Genomic DNA, 16,686 nt, shown 5'->3' with positions numbered 1-16,686 from the left:
CTTTTATTACCTTATTCTTGTTTCTGAATTCTTGTGTTTATGGAGCAACACAAGCACAAGAATGACCTTCGGAATGAGACTATACACTAGCTTTGATGGGGGGGTAGTGTGTGTTTCTTTGTTTGCATCTTATGTATTTGAATGTAAATTGGTATTAAAAATAGAGAATGGAATATTTGGAAGAAAATTAAGTCCTGATGGTTAAACAGTAAGAACTGTAAGAACAGTAAGAAATCAAGTGTCTGTGGTTTTGGGAATGATCACTGATACAGGAGAACATGACTAGAACCCTAAAGATGTAACGATGGAGACTCTATTTAAAAGGACTTGACAGCTTTATTTGCAAAATAGGTGCCGACACACTTTGCTTAGAGACCATGATGGTTCCAAGTATACATGAAAGCTCATTTTTAAGCATGTAGGAAACTTTGTGCCTTTTAGATTTTGCCAACAGGTTCAGATGGCTGTGAACATAGAACTGTGACCCAGGTTAGATACAAGTATATTCAAAACGCCATGGATAATCATAATTACCATGTTAGGCACCCAAACTGCAGTCAGGAAAAACAGTGCTGGTGCGACAGTAATTTCTCATCTACTGTATGAGAAGTTAAAAGACTAGTACAATGCTTAAAGCTGAAATTCAACCCTATGAAGAGGAACTAGTGCAAGATTCACATTCCACTAAAGTACTGCTAAAGCCTCCTGCTTCCAAGCAGGCAATAAACAGATCAATACATAAAGAATCAGTGGTGCTAACAGTCGTCCTAAGAGGAATCCCCTTGGGAAAAAAGCTGTGGGAAATTCTCTTAGGAAAGATTTCACTCCCAGGGTTTGGGTCTAGATACTAACTGTAAGTAGTATTCTCATAGATACTTTTTCTGGATTTAAGTGTAGGAACACACCATTTCCTTAAGAAGCTGCCTTGAAAGGTGAAGTTTTGAGAACAGGTATAAAAAGACAGGAGGGTGAGAGGACAGAATAAAAATACAACGTGATTTTCAGTGTCTCCAACACCAAAACAAATCTATATTACAGATCACTTTGTAGCAATTTACAAAAGGTACATTACATATATTATATATACATATAGAATAGTATTATTTCAATCGCTAAGTTCTTCCTCATCACTGAAATAAGCACTTTTCTTAATCCGTGGACGTTTTGAATCATCTGAAATTGAAGATTCCCCTGCAGTCTGTGTCCATCGCTGTTGTTCTTCCTCAATTTTGGCTTGCTACAATGAAAGAAGGAAAAGTATTAGCTAGGACTAAGAACAACTAAGATGCATTACAAATAATAATGCTAATTATTCATATGCATTGAATCATTAAATAAGTTAGAGAATTGCAAGGGTTTATCTCCATTTCCAGTAAACTGTGCGATAAATGCACTAGGAAACATTCCTGAAAGTATTTCTCACACACAAGCAGTCTTCTACACCATTGCAGGTCACATGGACTATCCTGTATTTTCAAAAAGTGGAATTTTGCCCATGGCAAAAAAACTATAGAGCAGCTAAGACCTGAAGCAAAGAATGCCTCACATTTTAAACTGACATTATTGAATCAACTTTATTCCACTAACAAGTCTTCTAACAGTTGTCTTTTGCAATCATTCATTCACATAATGAATGCCTTTGGGGATTATTATTGAAGGTTATTCAGCTAAAGATTTAAATAGAAGCTTCCTATTTTTACCAGATAAAATTTTTGGATGGTGAGAGATATGGGAATGTTTCTTGGCTTCATAGGTTTTATTTTCAATTGTGGAGTTTTTGGGGAAAGGGGGAATAATTGTGCATATTTGAATTATTTTTTTGGACTATATAATGTAAAAATTCTGCGCTCATTACAGTGAGATTCAGAACAAAGTTGTGCTAATAACTCTTGAGGGTCTTTTTGGGGACAGGCACACAGCGGACAGGGAGCAAAGAAATTTGAATAACAGGTCAGGCTTGCTCTGTGTAGTAAAGCAGAAGTGTGTAAACAAGTAATAAAGGCAGTAATACAGATGTCAGACAATCTATCTACATAACAAAATATGCACTCAGTATGTTTTGAGAGCTGAGTCTACTAGAGATTGCGATGGACTGTACCAGGCAAAGGAAGTACCCCAGAAATACATGTTTGTTCAAGGATAGTCCAGTGAGGGTAGAGGATGTGTCCAGTCATTCGTACATAACTGTGTTTCCCCATCTGCTCAGTTAACAAAGTAAAGAGGGATTTGTAAACAAAAATCTAGCAGGGCACTGCAGCAGAGATGACAAAAAACTAAGCAGCAAAGGAGCTTGAAGGAAATAAAAAGCTGCAACACATAATACAAAATAAATACACATAAACCAGCAATAATGAAAGTGCAAAAACCCCAAACAAAATCCCACTGAACATGACTGCAATGTGAAGATGTAACTACAGTTACCAACTGCTGCTGCCAAACAAGAGCCCCCAAGTGCTACAGAGCGGACAGACCTATGCATGTATCTCAGAGCTTTTGAAGAGCATCTGAAGAAGGAAGTAGACTTGCATTTAAAAAATAATGATAAATACGCAATGCTTCAATTTTGTACCTGAAAAGCTATGGCTTGGCTGAGGCTATCCAGAGCAGGGTCTTCTCCTTCCTCTTCGCTTTCTCCTTCCTCCTCACTTTATTGTGCAGAGAGAAAAACAATAAAAGTTCTTTAATTTAAGTGTTTAGTATGAAAAAACTTCCTAAAAGAAGTAGGAACATGTAAGTAAATATACATACATTTCTTCTGGCTCAACTATTTTCTTTTTCTTCTTCTTTTCTTTTTTCTTCGGTGGCTCCCGCTCTCCTAGCATATTCTTAGGACAAGCATAACTTAAGTGTCCTGCTTCCTTGGAGAAAAAGAAATATTGCTTAACACAAACCATTACAAACAACTATATGTTAAAACATATCATGAGGGAAGTTAATGTAAGACAGTTCATGGAGAAAAAAATGGAAGCAATTAGTAAGATAAATGGAATGCTGAATTAGCACACAGAAGACAAACTCCCCTCTATAAACTTGCCATGGAAATTAAGAGATTGGTGGTGATATGCACGTTTAACTGCATACTAAGAGAACAAGCCATGAACACAAAAGATTTCTTTGGCTGCTGCAATAGCTGAATATACTACATACGGTTTATATTCAAGATAGAAATCTCAGAATTAACAAGTTAAGACACAGAAGTGAGACAACATTTTTGCTGTTATGAATATAAATCAAGTTTGTATTGGACATTAAATACCATCTGAATCTCAATGTCCTACATCATTACATTCAGGAAAAGTCAGAAATTGCATGTTAAGCATCTGTAACACGCACGTATTTTTCCCCCACCCCCAGAATCTCGAATAAAAGACAGAAGGGGTACTATCATTCCTGAAAATGATACAACGTGCTATGCAAGTTGATAATATCAACCAAAAAAAAATTTAACAGCAAAGGCAGGATTAGCAAACTGAAGACACCAGTTAAGATTCTGTGCTCGTTTTGGCTGGGATAGTTGATGTTCTTCACAGTAGCTGGTATGGGGCTAGCTATAGTTTTGGATTTGTCCTGGAAACAGTGTTGATTACACGGGAATGTTTTAGCTATTGCTGAGCAGAGTTTACACAGAGTCAAGGCCCCTTCTGCCACTCATCCCCCTCACCATTGGGTGGGCTGGGGGTGCACAGAACCAGGACGACTGACCTAAAATGACCCAAGGCATACTTCTAGACCAGATGATGTCATGCTCAGCCATAACACTAGTGGGAAGTTTGGCAGGGGTGCTGTTGCTCAAGGATTGCCTAGGCATTGATTGGTTGGTGGTGATCAACTGTTTTCATTTGCATCACTTGCCTTTCTTGGGTTTTATTTCTCTTTGTTATTTTCATTTTCATTACCATTTACTACTATTACCACTATTTTATATTATTTCAATTATTAAGCTGTTCTTATCCCACAACTTTTCTCCATTTCTCTACATTTTTGGTTTTACTCACCCCACATTCGTAACACTTAGACTTATCAAAGTAGTTACGCCTGCGAATGAATTCTGCTGCTCTTCCATTATCAATGGCAATACTTGCTTTTATTACTCTTCCAAACAACTGAAGAAAATTGGAAAGAAAAGGTAAATGTTTTGGGACTGCAAACCCAACCCTCCTGCCATAATGACTTTCCACAATTTACCTGTTTGTTATTAAGTGCCCGAGAACAGTTTTGTGCAGATTCTTTATCCAAAAACAAAATAAAGGCAACTCCTTTGCTCTTTCTGGTGTCTTTGTCTTTCATAATAGTAACTCTGGAAACATATAAGTGCATTATTGATACACTAAAATGACTTCAGAGACATTTTTTCCTTAAAGATCTCAGCAGGATCTTAGCTTTGTTATACAGCAAAAAGGTTAAAGTATATCTAACAATAAAAATGCTCAATAAAGAGAAATTCAAAGGAACAGCTAACCTGGCCATGTGATTACAGGTAGAGTGGAGATGATTTTAAAAAAGAATGTGGGGTATTTCTGGGGACAGTGTCACTCTTAATTCCCTTGGATGACCTGAACAGAGAACACGCTCTTTAGATCTGCAGGCAACCTAACTGGAGGGAACTACACATGCTGGAGGTGAAAGAAAAATTCAGGAGTAATCTAATCACTGCTATTATTGCTGAAAAACACAGTGCATTGAACTGCATCCAAACTGAGAAATCTATGTTTGTGTAGAACTAATCAGCTAAACAGGTTCACAGTAGGAAATGCTAAGTATGTGTAGTATTGTTCTACAAATATCTCCAGCTGAAATCCAAGGATTATGGATACATGTGTTATTTCACATGACATATGAAGTTAAATCTTCAGTCTAACATTGATATCAACAGCTTCAATAGCACATTGAGAAATTCAAGAAGGATCTAGACGCAGTAAAAAAGAAAAAGAACAAATTACAAGATAGGGCAGGGGGGTGGGAACCTACACAACTTCAACTCTTATTGATTTCAAATGCATCCTTATATCTAATTTTAGGTAAAATACTAAGCAGTCACAATAACAAGTCCGTCTAGAATCACAAGTAGAGAACTGTACATTGCAATTGTGAGAACTGTGATATCTGATTGACATAAGTAAAAGCTCTCACTTCTACACTTATCCATTGTGCCCCACACATGTTCAAGGGAAGGAGAACAATACTTACTAGAAGAATACTACTTCAACTATTTCAGAGAAAAGACTGATGGTATGTAATGACATTCTACTTGCTCTTAGGAAATAGTTAGCAAAACCTGTCCCTAGCACAAATATTCTTGTATTATGTATGTAACTGCAAGAACTTCCAGTTGTTAAATTAAATTTATACTTTATTAAAATGAACAGAACTTCAATACAGTTCCACATTCATGCTTTAATTATAAAAAGCTCAAGACTTTCAGGTGAAGGAAAGACATCAAATATTTAAAATGAGAGGTACAAAAATAGAAGGCCATATCAGGTCACTTACTTGACAACTTTCCCATACTTTGAAAATATCTGAAATATAAAACAAAATAAAAAGATTTAGCAAGAGACAACTGCATTTCATTAGTAATAAATTTATCACAACAAACTGATATATATCAGTATTGATTTTACAGTCAAAATCGTTATCAGCAAATTAAATCAAAACAATGCAGCTCTTAAAACTTACCCTGTACAGATCATTGTTTGTCAAAGCAAAGGGTAAATTGGACACATACACTGTGCTTTTGCTTGGTGCCAACCCACCACTCATTTTTCTGGTAACAGGAGAAAGAGAGAAGAGTTAAACTGTATTCAACAGAGAAATCAATTAAAAAAACAGTTGCAAGACTTTCAGTTGTATTTCAAACCCAGCCCAGACAGCCATGATGAAGTTGCAGAAAAACATAGCTCTTATTTCCCTTTATCTCCCTTACATCATTTTACATGGAAATTAGTGTTTGCCTTCATGGGCTACAGAAGACATACATTCCTTCCTCTTCTCCTGGATCCAAACATATTTTTCTTGTATGTGAGCCATATGTGTGTGAAATTATTGACCTTTGTTGAAGTACATGCATGATCTGATTCTTTATACAAGTATCAGTTCAGCTGCATTCAACATAAAACACAATCAGTTAAGTGAAAAAAAGCTTCCCTAAAGCAGAGCCCTAATTATTGGAGAGAGAAAGAGAGATAAATTTTAAAGTCAATGTAGTAAGATGCTAGAGCAGCATGCATTTCCTCTTGTAGCTATTGCTCAGGTTTCTACACTGCTCTAGAACTCCAAGTGTATTCCAGAGCTGACCATAAGACAGCATTCTCCCCTAGAAGCACTTCCCTTCCTCCTCCTAATTAAGCAGATCTATCCCGGTAAGAAACAGGGCAATTTCAAAGCCATTTTCACTTCCAATCTTTTCTATGGTCTTGAAACTAAGTACGTCTGGAAACAATGAATCAACTAAAAAATACTGTTATAACCACATACATATCTTATAACACTAGGTGAAGAGTAACTGAACTAACTAGAGAAAGAACAGCCAATGTTTTTCTTCCCATTTGGACATTTCCCAAAATTTTAAGTGATGTAAAGTCTGTGTAAAACATTCTCTTTGATCCATTCTGTAGCCATGGCTCAGACCAAGAGCTAAGTGAGTAAAATTTAAGATCAAAACACAGCCCTTTTGAAAGATCACATCAAATAGTACAGCAAATCCACTACCTACACAGTCCAATTGCTACCTCCTTGTCCACTTTCCTACAGCCTTATTACTGCTTCTTGGCACTTCTAGCCAATTTCTAACTGAGGATTAAGCCATTTCTTCAGCAAGACCAACTCATTTTTAAAATGCAGACAAAAGCTGATCAAGGGATAAAAAAACCTGAAGTATTAAAAGCAACATCTGCCATAGCACATAGTTTCTTATGGGACTTTTTGGGTAGCTAGTCTGAAGAGATTGCTTGGCCAAGTGCCAACAAAGTTAACTAACATCATATTATAATCTGGCTGATGTTTTCAGGCATTTCATGATTCAGCCATCTGAAGATGTGATATTCCCAACAGGCACTGATTATCCAAGTGTTTTGCTTCTTTTTCCTGACATGCTTATTGTATCACAATTCATTTGAGTGGCAGTTTCCAAGTGATTGAATTTTGAGGTTCTCTGTGTTCAGAGGTAGTTTTTTTGGCATGAGCAAAAACAGAAGCATAAAGGTTAAGCAAATGAAAACAGAATAAATTGTCAATAAAGGCCATACATTGCATCTGGTGTTATGCAGGCTGGATTCATTATCCCAAATTCCTTTCTGCTTGGCATTAGTATCCTTGACAAGCCTAACCAAACTGACTTGGCAACATTCCACATGAATAGATGGCCTGAAGTGGAGTTATCCAGATGTACAGTGGATAGAAGGACTTGGTAAGATTGACCTTAATGATGCACTATAGTACATCGCCAGTGCTAATATATTGCAACAGTGGAGGAGAAAACAGCAGAGGTGAACCTCAAGTGTCTGAAGACAGCAATTTCACTCTGCCTAAATGACAAGAGAAGCTGGAGCACCCTGTAACAGGAGATCAAGCGGCCCTCATTGTAACGGGCAGGCGCTGAGGAGAACGGCATCGCTGGAGAGCTGTCAGCTTGCACATTCCACAGCACCACAGTGCAAAGCTCCAAAGAGGAGGTGATACATCATGCAGAGATTACTACGGGCCTAATACCTCAGTTGTTAGGAAATTATTAATGAAGGCAGCCTACAGAACCACCATTTTCAGCTGCACACTACTTTTTCCAGAAGCAAGCTGGAAGAGTTGCACCTTGGAGTGCTGGCTGCCAGACAGCTGAGGTTGAACTTTGTTTCTAGTCCCCTGAACAAATTTAAGTGTAACAGTTTTGCTGCTCCAACTGCCCAAATATTTTTAGCAATTTGTATTGTTTGGGACTGTTGTGCAAGGATTTCTTATTTTTAATGTCTGACTCACTGGACAGGCACAACTTTAATACAAGACAGAGTACTATAACTGTAGGGCTATCATCATTTACTATCTGATGATTTTTAGTGGGAGTAGTAAAAAAATGCCAGTTCCAGCTTTAAGGCAGATCTCTAGATGAGACATGTCCTCTGGAGGCTCACCATTACAAGGCTGAGAGGCCTTCTATTTCAGGAAGTTTCTGACTTCATAGAACTGTCCAATAAAAATTTAACACTTTCATCACATTCTTTCTCCTTGATCACTAGTCACTCTGCTCAGCTGGCAAAAAAAAAAGTAAATATCCCCTTTCCTCAAGAAAAAAAAACCCAAACAAAGCAACCAAAAAACAACATTTGAGCTTTCTATTTCCTGCAGGAGACTCACCTTAGAGTCATGTACAGCCTGACTTCTATATCCTGCTAGAGCTCTCCGACAAATCAAAACATTTCTGTTTTATCCTGGCTGCTTTTATGGGGTTTCCCTGATCTTCAAGGTATTACCTGATTACTTAACTTTAGAGCATCAGCTGAAAGCGAGTACATTATCCCCATGGGACTGAGCAAAATTCCCCTTAATGTAACAGCCTCTGTGTAATATTAATGTCACCTTCATAATTTTTACATATTAACTTTGAGGATAGAGTTGTCTCTCATTACAATGACTTCTTGAATTCAATCTTTTTTGACTTTTCTAACAACTTGAACTAAAAGAAGCCATTCTTTGACAAGAACCATCTGTCAGTAATGATAAAGTCTCCTGAAAAAATAGATCAGGTACATGAATATGTTTTGTTTGAATCCAATATGCTTAATGCAGCATCTGTCACTAGTGCTGGGGACATCACAAGAAAAGACAAAGATTAATTTCAGTAATTGGCTTTTCTACTCTGTCCCAGAACACATAAGGACACCAGTAAAACTGTTCAGATGCCTCTGAAGCACCAAGTGGAGTCTAAATTTACTCATACTTCCATGACTTAACATCAGTGTTTCCACTTAAGCACAAATTTGTGTGTTTAAGTGCAGAGCAGTAAGGTCAGATTTATAATTTAATCAATTAAAGTAGCATAAATGATTTGTGAACAAGTTTCTCAAGGCTTGCTCACTCAGGCCAACTAATTTGAGCTCTTCTATCTTGATCCTTAAAACACAGTATTTTATTCCTGATTTAATAGTATCAACAGAGTTTAGACCCAAATCAACAAACCATTAGTTTCAGAGGAACTTGGCTCAGGCTTATAATCAAATGTCTGCGGTAAAGGAGGAAACCAAACTCATGTTCTCCTTGGTTCCTGTCAAGGGTACAACCACTTGCTGCAATTCTGTCCTACAGAAGGGGCATGGAATAAGCTGTCAAAGCATAATCTGTTTTATCTCACAGTCACCGAAATAGTACAAAGCAAATATTAAACAGGATCAGAGTTTGGTAAACAACGTTAATGCTATCAGCAAAGAAAGAAAGTCTGCCCAAGCCAAAGAGGAACATAAAAAGGATCCGTTTGAATTGAACCACTCTTACGCACTAATCTAGCTACAAAAACTTAGGGACATTAAGTAAGTGAGCACCAGACCACCAGCAGGGACTACCTTAAGTGCTTTCTTAACAGTCTTTTTAAAGCGATTTCCGGCATAGCCAAGATGGGAGAAGAGCTGTTTGGTTCTGGTCTCGCCCAGAACCTCACCCAGGAGGGGCAGATCTGGGTAGCTTAGTTGGTGACGGCCCTTCCTCCTCAAACCCCAGCCGAGAGACCTGAGTCCGTTTCAGAGCTCGGTACGGCAAACGTCCATTAAGGCAACAGAGCCACAGACTGCTCAGGAACCTCCACACGCTGTACTAAAGCTTTTGGCCGTAGCATCACCCCGCGGTTCCCTTACCACAGCACGGTCCCGACCAGCTGCTTATTTCGTCCCTTCCTACGCCGCAAAAGCCCGAAGAGAGGGAGCTGTAAACAAGCGCTCCCACACGCACAGTGTCCCCGTCCCGGAGGGCTCAGCCCGCGAGGGAGCCCATCCTGCGACGCGGCACCGGAGGACGCGCAGGTCCCTGCGGGATCGGTCCAGACTCTCGGCTCGCCGCCTGCTCGCTGCTTCCCGCTCCCACCGCTCCCACCGCCCCGATCCCGTCGCGCTTCCGCTGACGCCCGTGCCCGGCGCGGCTGCGGCCAATGGGCGGCGGCCCCGGGAGGGCGGGAGTTCCGCTGACGCGCCGGCAGCGCCGGAAGCGGCGGCGGAGGTGTGGTGCTGTCCGGGTGGTGCGGGGCCGTCCGGGAGGTGCGAAGCTGTCTCGGGGTTTCGGGGCCGTCCTGGACGTGCGGGGCCATCCCAGGGCCGCCGCGCCGCGGGAGCTGGACGCGGGTGAGTGGCGGGGGGCGGAGCGGGGCCGGCTGTCCGGCCGGGCGCCGCGGGGCGAGCAGGGTACTGCGCGCTGCCGCAGCCGATGGCGCGGCCCCGCCGGTGCGCGCTCTGTCCTTGCGGGGTGCCCCGGGGCCGCCTGCCCCTTTTCAAGGGTAGATTGTAAATTCTTTGACTGGGGTATCTGGGACTTCAGGGGAACCAAAACTGTCAGAAATACACAAAAAGACGTGGAAACTCACGCAATCAGTGCAAGCAGTGAGGACGGTTTGTTGCAGTGATTTGCCCTGGGTGAAATACGCAGGATTGGTTGGTACTTTCAGGAGTAATTGTTGAGAGCATTGCAGTTTTGACCTGTTATGACAGCAGTATGGAGAGCTGACATATTTTATTGTCCAAGTGTGCCGCAAGACAAAGCCGCGGAGGAGGCGGAGGTCCATGCGCTGATTTGCATTGACGGTGCCGGCGCAGCAGCCCCTCGCAGCCTGGTGGAATATTCTTTTTGTGGCATTGGCACTGGTGAAGGACAGGTTGGTATCTGCAGGTGGTCAGGCAAAGAGAAGCGCTAATACATCATTCATTGTATTAATATAACCCCCAACGCATTGCCTCCATTTGTCTTGCTCTCAGGGATGTATTGGAACGATGTGGTAAGAAAACCGAATTGATGGGATTGTAAATTCTCATTGGAATGCTGCTGCTCTGAATAATTTTATTCAGCTTATGCATGTCTGGCTATTTTTTCTTTTGAGATGCAAGTTAATTTGACTTTGGAAGAAAGCTGCTTTCCTCAGGTTATTTGGTATCTAGGTGAATATGTCTAGACTTGTTGCAATCATACTTCTTTTTGCTTTTGAAAATCTTACAGCCTAATATTTGTAATTAGGGAGAGATGGACTGTCTTTGAATCTCTGTTTTTTCTTAAAGCCCCCCTCACATTATTTTATTTCCTGATGTGTTGGATTTTTCCCTCTACTCTTACACTTCTGCTTTTTCATCCTACGAGTAGGACTGTGTCTATTCAGTGTTTTCTGCCTGTCCCAGATATGAGGGGAGGTTGAGAAAGTTGGGGGTTTTTTTCCCTCTCAAACTCAGTTTTATCCATCTTATCAATTGTCTAGGTAAGAGATGCTAGGATATCTTTGAAGCATTATCAAATATGGAGTCTAATTGTTGGAAGAAAAAGCAGTGTTTTCTCTCTGTCTTTATGTCCTCACTGCAGGAATCATTGCAAAGTTAATAGTGATATTTCTAATAAGTTACATCTGTCACAGATCTTACTTTCACAAAAGCATCTGAGCTTTTTTTGGAGAGCTTTCCAAAGCAGAGGAGAGACAGAACTGGCCCACATTTGTCAATCTGCTGTTTGTCAAAGTAATATTATGAACCCGGATATATCCCTTAGCATGGGAGACACTGCAGCTGCCTGTCTCTGCATTTACAGCACAGCATTGGTTTTATGCTTTGTTCACATATGGCAAGATATAGCCATCTGGACTGGAGAGCTGTATGTTTTGGAAACAAAAATGTAGATTCTACAGAAGTCTTCTCCTACTTGTTCACCTTACTAGCATTTTGAGCAATGTACTTGATGGTTGATTCTGTCTGATTAACTCCTTCATTTAATTCCTCTAAATGAGAATGAGATTTTCTTTTCCACTTCCATAGTTGCTTGTTTTCTGGTGTATATTTTTTTATGTCCATCTACTGACTTTTGTGATAGTGTATCTCTACCTTCTTTCCAGCTTGTGTTTTGCTTTGTCAAAATACTGATGATAATTCTTGTTAGTTTCAGTGAGGTCCAACAGTGATAAAAAAGGGAGTGTTTTTATCAGCCTGGCTGCTTGATAATATAATGGAGCTTGTACATGAGTGGTGGTGGTGGTGCCTGCTGCCAGTGATGTGTGTTGGGATGTTGGAGGTCGTTTGACTGACAGAGTAGCATGATGTGTAAGTTTGCACTCATCTTCAGTGGCACTTATCTGAAATGTGTTGCTTTTTGAATGGTGTGTTCAGTTAACAGTTCCATAACTTCTGCAGGCACCAGGGCAGGGACACTACTGTATTTATCAAAATGGAAAAAAAAAAAAGCCCACTTGAAAACCTTATTTGAATCCAGCTTCTGGTATTTGCTGTTGGTCTAAAAAACTGAGGCTTACTGTCAAGTACCTATATCTCTGCACATGTGAGAGGTGGGTGAGCTGTGGACAAGCAGGGGTGGGAGTGGGTGCTGTTGGGTGGCTCAGGTGCTCCCCAGCTGTGGGCAGGTCTGGCAGAAGGAATGATCCACCCTGGGGCAAGGGTTGGGCATGAGGGGCCAGCAGTGAAGTGTATTGAGGAAGACCACGTGATGCTTCATGTCTTGCTTCATCCAATTCTCTCCCTCCTGGTACTTAAAAACACAGGGGTATTCAGGTACTGGGCACAAAGAAAAGAGGACTGTGGGGACAGTGTGAGAGCAAATGAAACACCCTCTCTGTAATGTGGGAAGGAGGGCATGAAGTTGGTCAAAGAACTGTTCATGTACATGTAACCCCTGGTGGGAATTTTTAAGGCTTTAGCAAAAGTCCCTGGAGTAGAGAATAAAGAAAAGTTGAGACAGTTACTATGAAAGTGCCAGGACAGTACTTCTGATGATACACCTGACCATCCAATACAGCAATATGAAAAGTGGTTTCAGAATTAGTAACTCTTCTGTCCCTTAGAGGGCAGGGCCAGCGGATCCTCTAGCTTTTGCCCTTACTAAAACCAGGATCAGCTGGTTGGCTTAGTCAGCTTTTGATTTGTAATCTGTGGCTACATCAGACTAGTCCTGTGTCTTGGTTATCAAACAAACTTAAGGTCAAGTCTCTTATAAAATAGAACAATATTTTAAGAAGATACTCTGGTTCATTTGAACCAGTGGTAGGGTAAAAATCTCTGAACATGAATGCATCTTACAGTTGAGGAAAGAGCTACTTTGTCGGGATTTACAGTGTATTTTTAAAGGAAAGCCTTTGTTAAATCGTAACCTCTCATCACGTGCAACTGAGTTTTATTTTTCTTTACTTAATGATGTGGAAAGACAGTTAAATAAATATTCATTAAGTGAATATGTTAAATATTTTTCTGAGTGCTTTTAAGAAAACAGTTACAGTAGTTTCCAAAAGCTTTTGCTAATGAATGGAAGAAAAACTGGGAGTTGAGATAGTGAGTAAAAGATGACAAAAGGGAAAGAAAATTCTGGAATTTATTAGGAAGGTGTTTTTTCTGTAATAATTTGTCACAGGAAGTTTTTTGATACTGTTTATTTAGCTGAGTAATTCATATTCTTTCTTAATTGAGTGTGGTAAGTAACTGCTGATTCAGACAGATCACGGGGGACAGGTGGGTAAAACATTTAGATTTTAGCTGTCTGGTTTACTTAAAAGAAAAAATGTACTTATGATGAATATATATGCATTTTTTGCTAATTTCAGTTTCTTTTTTTGTAGGAAAGTGAATGGATCTTCAGGAGCAGAGTTGCTAAAACTGACGGAAAAGTGAGTATGTGAGTGTTCGTTGTTTGATGCAATGGTACATATCTTAGTACTACCTCTGTTTACAGTTATTAATCCCTTTGTCATGTTGATTCTTAACATCTGTATTAATCAATATTTCTGTATAGCCTCATAAGTCTATTTCCAATAAAATGTTTTTACTTTGTGCAAGTAGGTAATATTATGTATTTCTTCTTCTGAATATGACCTGCTGTTACTTTTCCTTAATGACTGTTTTCAATAGCAGAGCTACCATTGTGAGGGGAAGCTTTGAAAAATATAATTCTAGCAGTTGTTTGAAGTCCTCAAGTCTGTACTGCCCAACATAGCATGACTAGAATCTCTTAGGGTGATGGTTTATTGCTACCTGCCTTTAATTACTAATTTTGACTTTGAAAGTCACGCTTCTTTGGAAAGAGGAATTTTTGTGTTCTGCTGGCTTCCAATTTAAAACAGGAAGTATCTGCATATGAAGAATGTGTTTTATTCATGTAATCAAAGTGCAGAACTTTTTAGTAAATGAATGATGTGCTGTGTTTTAACTGCTTGATAGTTGAGTTAATGAAATAATTAAAAGTTATTATATTATATTAAAAATTAGAAATGATTTAATAAATAGTTTAAATATTTTTAGAGGTCCAGTATTTTTAGCAGAGCAGTATCAAAATTGCTATATGTGTATGCATTTATATGTACAGCTAGTATTTGCAATATGCATATATTTCAATAGAGCTGTTTATAGTATCTGTAAGTCCTGTAATTTTGCTGATTATGCTACACTAATTTCCAGGTGTTCAGTTGTTCTTGCACATACTGTGAGTTATTTTTGCTTAAAGTACATTAATTACTTTCTATAGTAGTTTCTAGTATAACTAGAAGTACTTATTTTAAAGGGCTGACAATAGGAAGTATATGTACAGAGGTTGTGCATAATGCATTATATTGAGAGAGGTCCGTGAACCTTTATTTCTATGCTCACTATCCTTTTGTCTATTCATAACTAATTGGTTTTCACTAACTGTATTTTTATTGTCTTTAGTGGCATATCGAAGAGATGAAATGTGGTCTGAAGGGCGATATGACTATGAAAGAGTTCCAAGAGAACGTCTCCCTCCAAGGATTCACCGTGATGTAAGTGTATAGTAAGTTTCTATAGCATTATAGTGTTACACTTTATACAATGGCTTGTACCATAAGGGCTGGATTTATGTTCCTAATATACTCCAAGTTCTTTTCTTTTCTCAGTCTTTGAAGCCAACAAGCTAGCAAATGCATTTGCATAGAAGTCATAGGATGCCTACAAAATTAAGTCTTGGGTACTTTTTTTCTTATTTTCAAGTCTATTGGAACTGTTTCAGAATATTTGTATTTTGATAAATTGAATTTTTTTGGTGTAATTCTTTGCGTTATTAAACATAGGGTTTTAATAACTTCTAAAGAACAAAAGGCCATACTGTGTTATATTTTTCCAGTCTTTTCTTTCCATGTTAATAGTATGGACGATAACTCTCAGGCACATAGTGTGACTCTTGGGGATGATCCTGTGCAGGGCTAAGAGTTGGACTTGATGATCCTTGTGGATCCCTTCCAACTCAGCCTATTCTGTGATCTGTGATTCTTTTAAGTAATTTGAGGTCATAACTACTTTCAAAATTGTTCTTGTCACCGATACAGTTTTTTATTATGATGCTTAAAGTATTGGAGGAAATGTTTATAACAAATGTTAAAAATACATCTTTACTAAAGAAATTGTGCTTTGAAGTCTTGTAAGGGAAATGCTTTTCAAGAAGTGTCAATGGAAATCTACTTTGTAGGCGTGGAGTCTTTCGTGGTATGTTACATATGTATGTTGTGCTTGTAAAAGCAAACACAGAAGCTGTGCTTGCTCTGCTGTAGAATAACTTCAGAATGCTTTCAGAACATTTCTGTGCCAAAGAGTTGGGTAATTTTTTTTCTTTGTCTGAAGTCTCTAACAAAGATATAAAACAGGCTGTAGCTTTGTCTTTTGAGGTATTACACCATAAATAGAACTTTAAGAATACTGTTTGATATTTATATTTTGCATCCTGTGCAATGTGCTTTAGGCAAAATAAAATTTCAGATACCAGTGCCTGTTATCTGACTTTCCTTTTAATTATCTTAAATGGTGAAATAACAGCATAGCTGAGTTAGCATACCTTCTGGGTCCCATTTGTTACATTTTCAGCTCATCATTTTGGAAGCATACCAATGTCAGTAACTTGGTAACCAGTTATAAAGGCTTCTCTATTGAGTAATGTATTAGACTTTGGCTGCTCTGTGACATTTTTAACTCTCTTTACAGGGAACAACAAAATTTCTGTGTTTTCAGCAACCTGGAAATCAGATTCATTTGGACAGGGTATTTAGCTACCTCCTCCTCCAAAATACTTATCAACAGTAGGACAGGAGGAAAGGCAGAATGTATTTTCACAGATTTTTTTTTTAATAGTTTGACTTGACTAACATGTTGCTGATTTAATTTTACCATTGCATCAATGACATTTCTAAATCCTTGTAGTTTTTCAGGCTGTTCAGAGAACAAATCAGGACATATACATTATGAAAATTTACTTTACAGTTTAAAAGATGTGATGCATTCAGTTTGATGCAAGAATTAACTAGATACTTCAAAGCTAGCTTTATATTACATGTGTTTGGAACTGGGGATGAAGGGATTAGCAGAATACACTCATCACAATTAATACTGTCCATCTCTACCAAAACAACACCCCAGTAGCTGGGCAAACCAAAATGCGGTGTCTCTCTGCCATACTGAAAGATGAAGTTCCTTCTCATAGAGCTCTGCAGATTCAAGACCATTAGAAGGCAGTTTCTGT

At 39.0% G+C, this 16,686-nt stretch overlaps 2 protein-coding genes across 5 annotated transcripts in view; one reads left to right on the top strand and one right to left on the bottom strand.

The window, feature by feature from the left end:
• Positions 1-316: 316 nt before the first annotated feature.
• ZCRB1 (zinc finger CCHC-type and RNA binding motif containing 1) lies at positions 317-10,075 on the bottom strand. The gene is made up of 8 exons (XM_051795591.1): positions 9,834-10,075; positions 5,677-5,764; positions 5,491-5,519; positions 4,186-4,297; positions 3,996-4,103; positions 2,749-2,858; positions 2,570-2,645; positions 317-1,237 (listed from the first exon to the last, which is right to left on the bottom strand). The coding sequence occupies exons 2-8, from the start codon at positions 5,758-5,760 to the stop codon at positions 1,106-1,108; spliced, it is 651 nt and encodes a 216-aa protein (XP_051651551.1). The 5' UTR covers positions 5,761-5,764; positions 9,834-10,075; the 3' UTR covers positions 317-1,105.
• Positions 10,076-10,172: 97 nt separating this feature from the next.
• PPHLN1 (periphilin 1) overlaps positions 10,173-16,686 on the top strand; it is a 68,488-nt gene continuing 61,974 nt past the window's right edge. For 3 of the 4 annotated variants that reach the window (XM_051795560.1, XM_051795562.1, XM_051795559.1), the window contains exons 1-4: positions 10,174-10,313; positions 10,634-10,840; positions 13,784-13,831; positions 14,868-14,959. In XM_051795560.1, coding sequence (XP_051651520.1) covers position 13,831; positions 14,868-14,959 — 93 coding nt within the window. In that variant the 5' untranslated portion in view covers positions 10,174-10,313; positions 10,634-10,840; positions 13,784-13,830. Of the gene's footprint in view, positions 10,314-10,633; positions 10,841-13,783; positions 13,832-14,867; positions 14,960-16,686 lie in introns of all 4 variants that reach the window. The other variant, XM_051795561.1, reaches the window with a different exon arrangement.

Source organism: Manacus candei, unplaced genomic scaffold (assembly GCF_025592945.1).
Source record: "Manacus candei isolate 608988 ecotype Guabito, Panama unplaced genomic scaffold, ASM2559294v1 h1tg000043l, whole genome shotgun sequence".
In the NCBI taxonomy this organism is placed as follows: domain Eukaryota; kingdom Metazoa; phylum Chordata; class Aves; order Passeriformes; family Pipridae; genus Manacus; species Manacus candei.
Note: the sequence above shows the minus strand (reverse complement) of the source record. Positions and strands in the feature narration are given on the sequence as shown.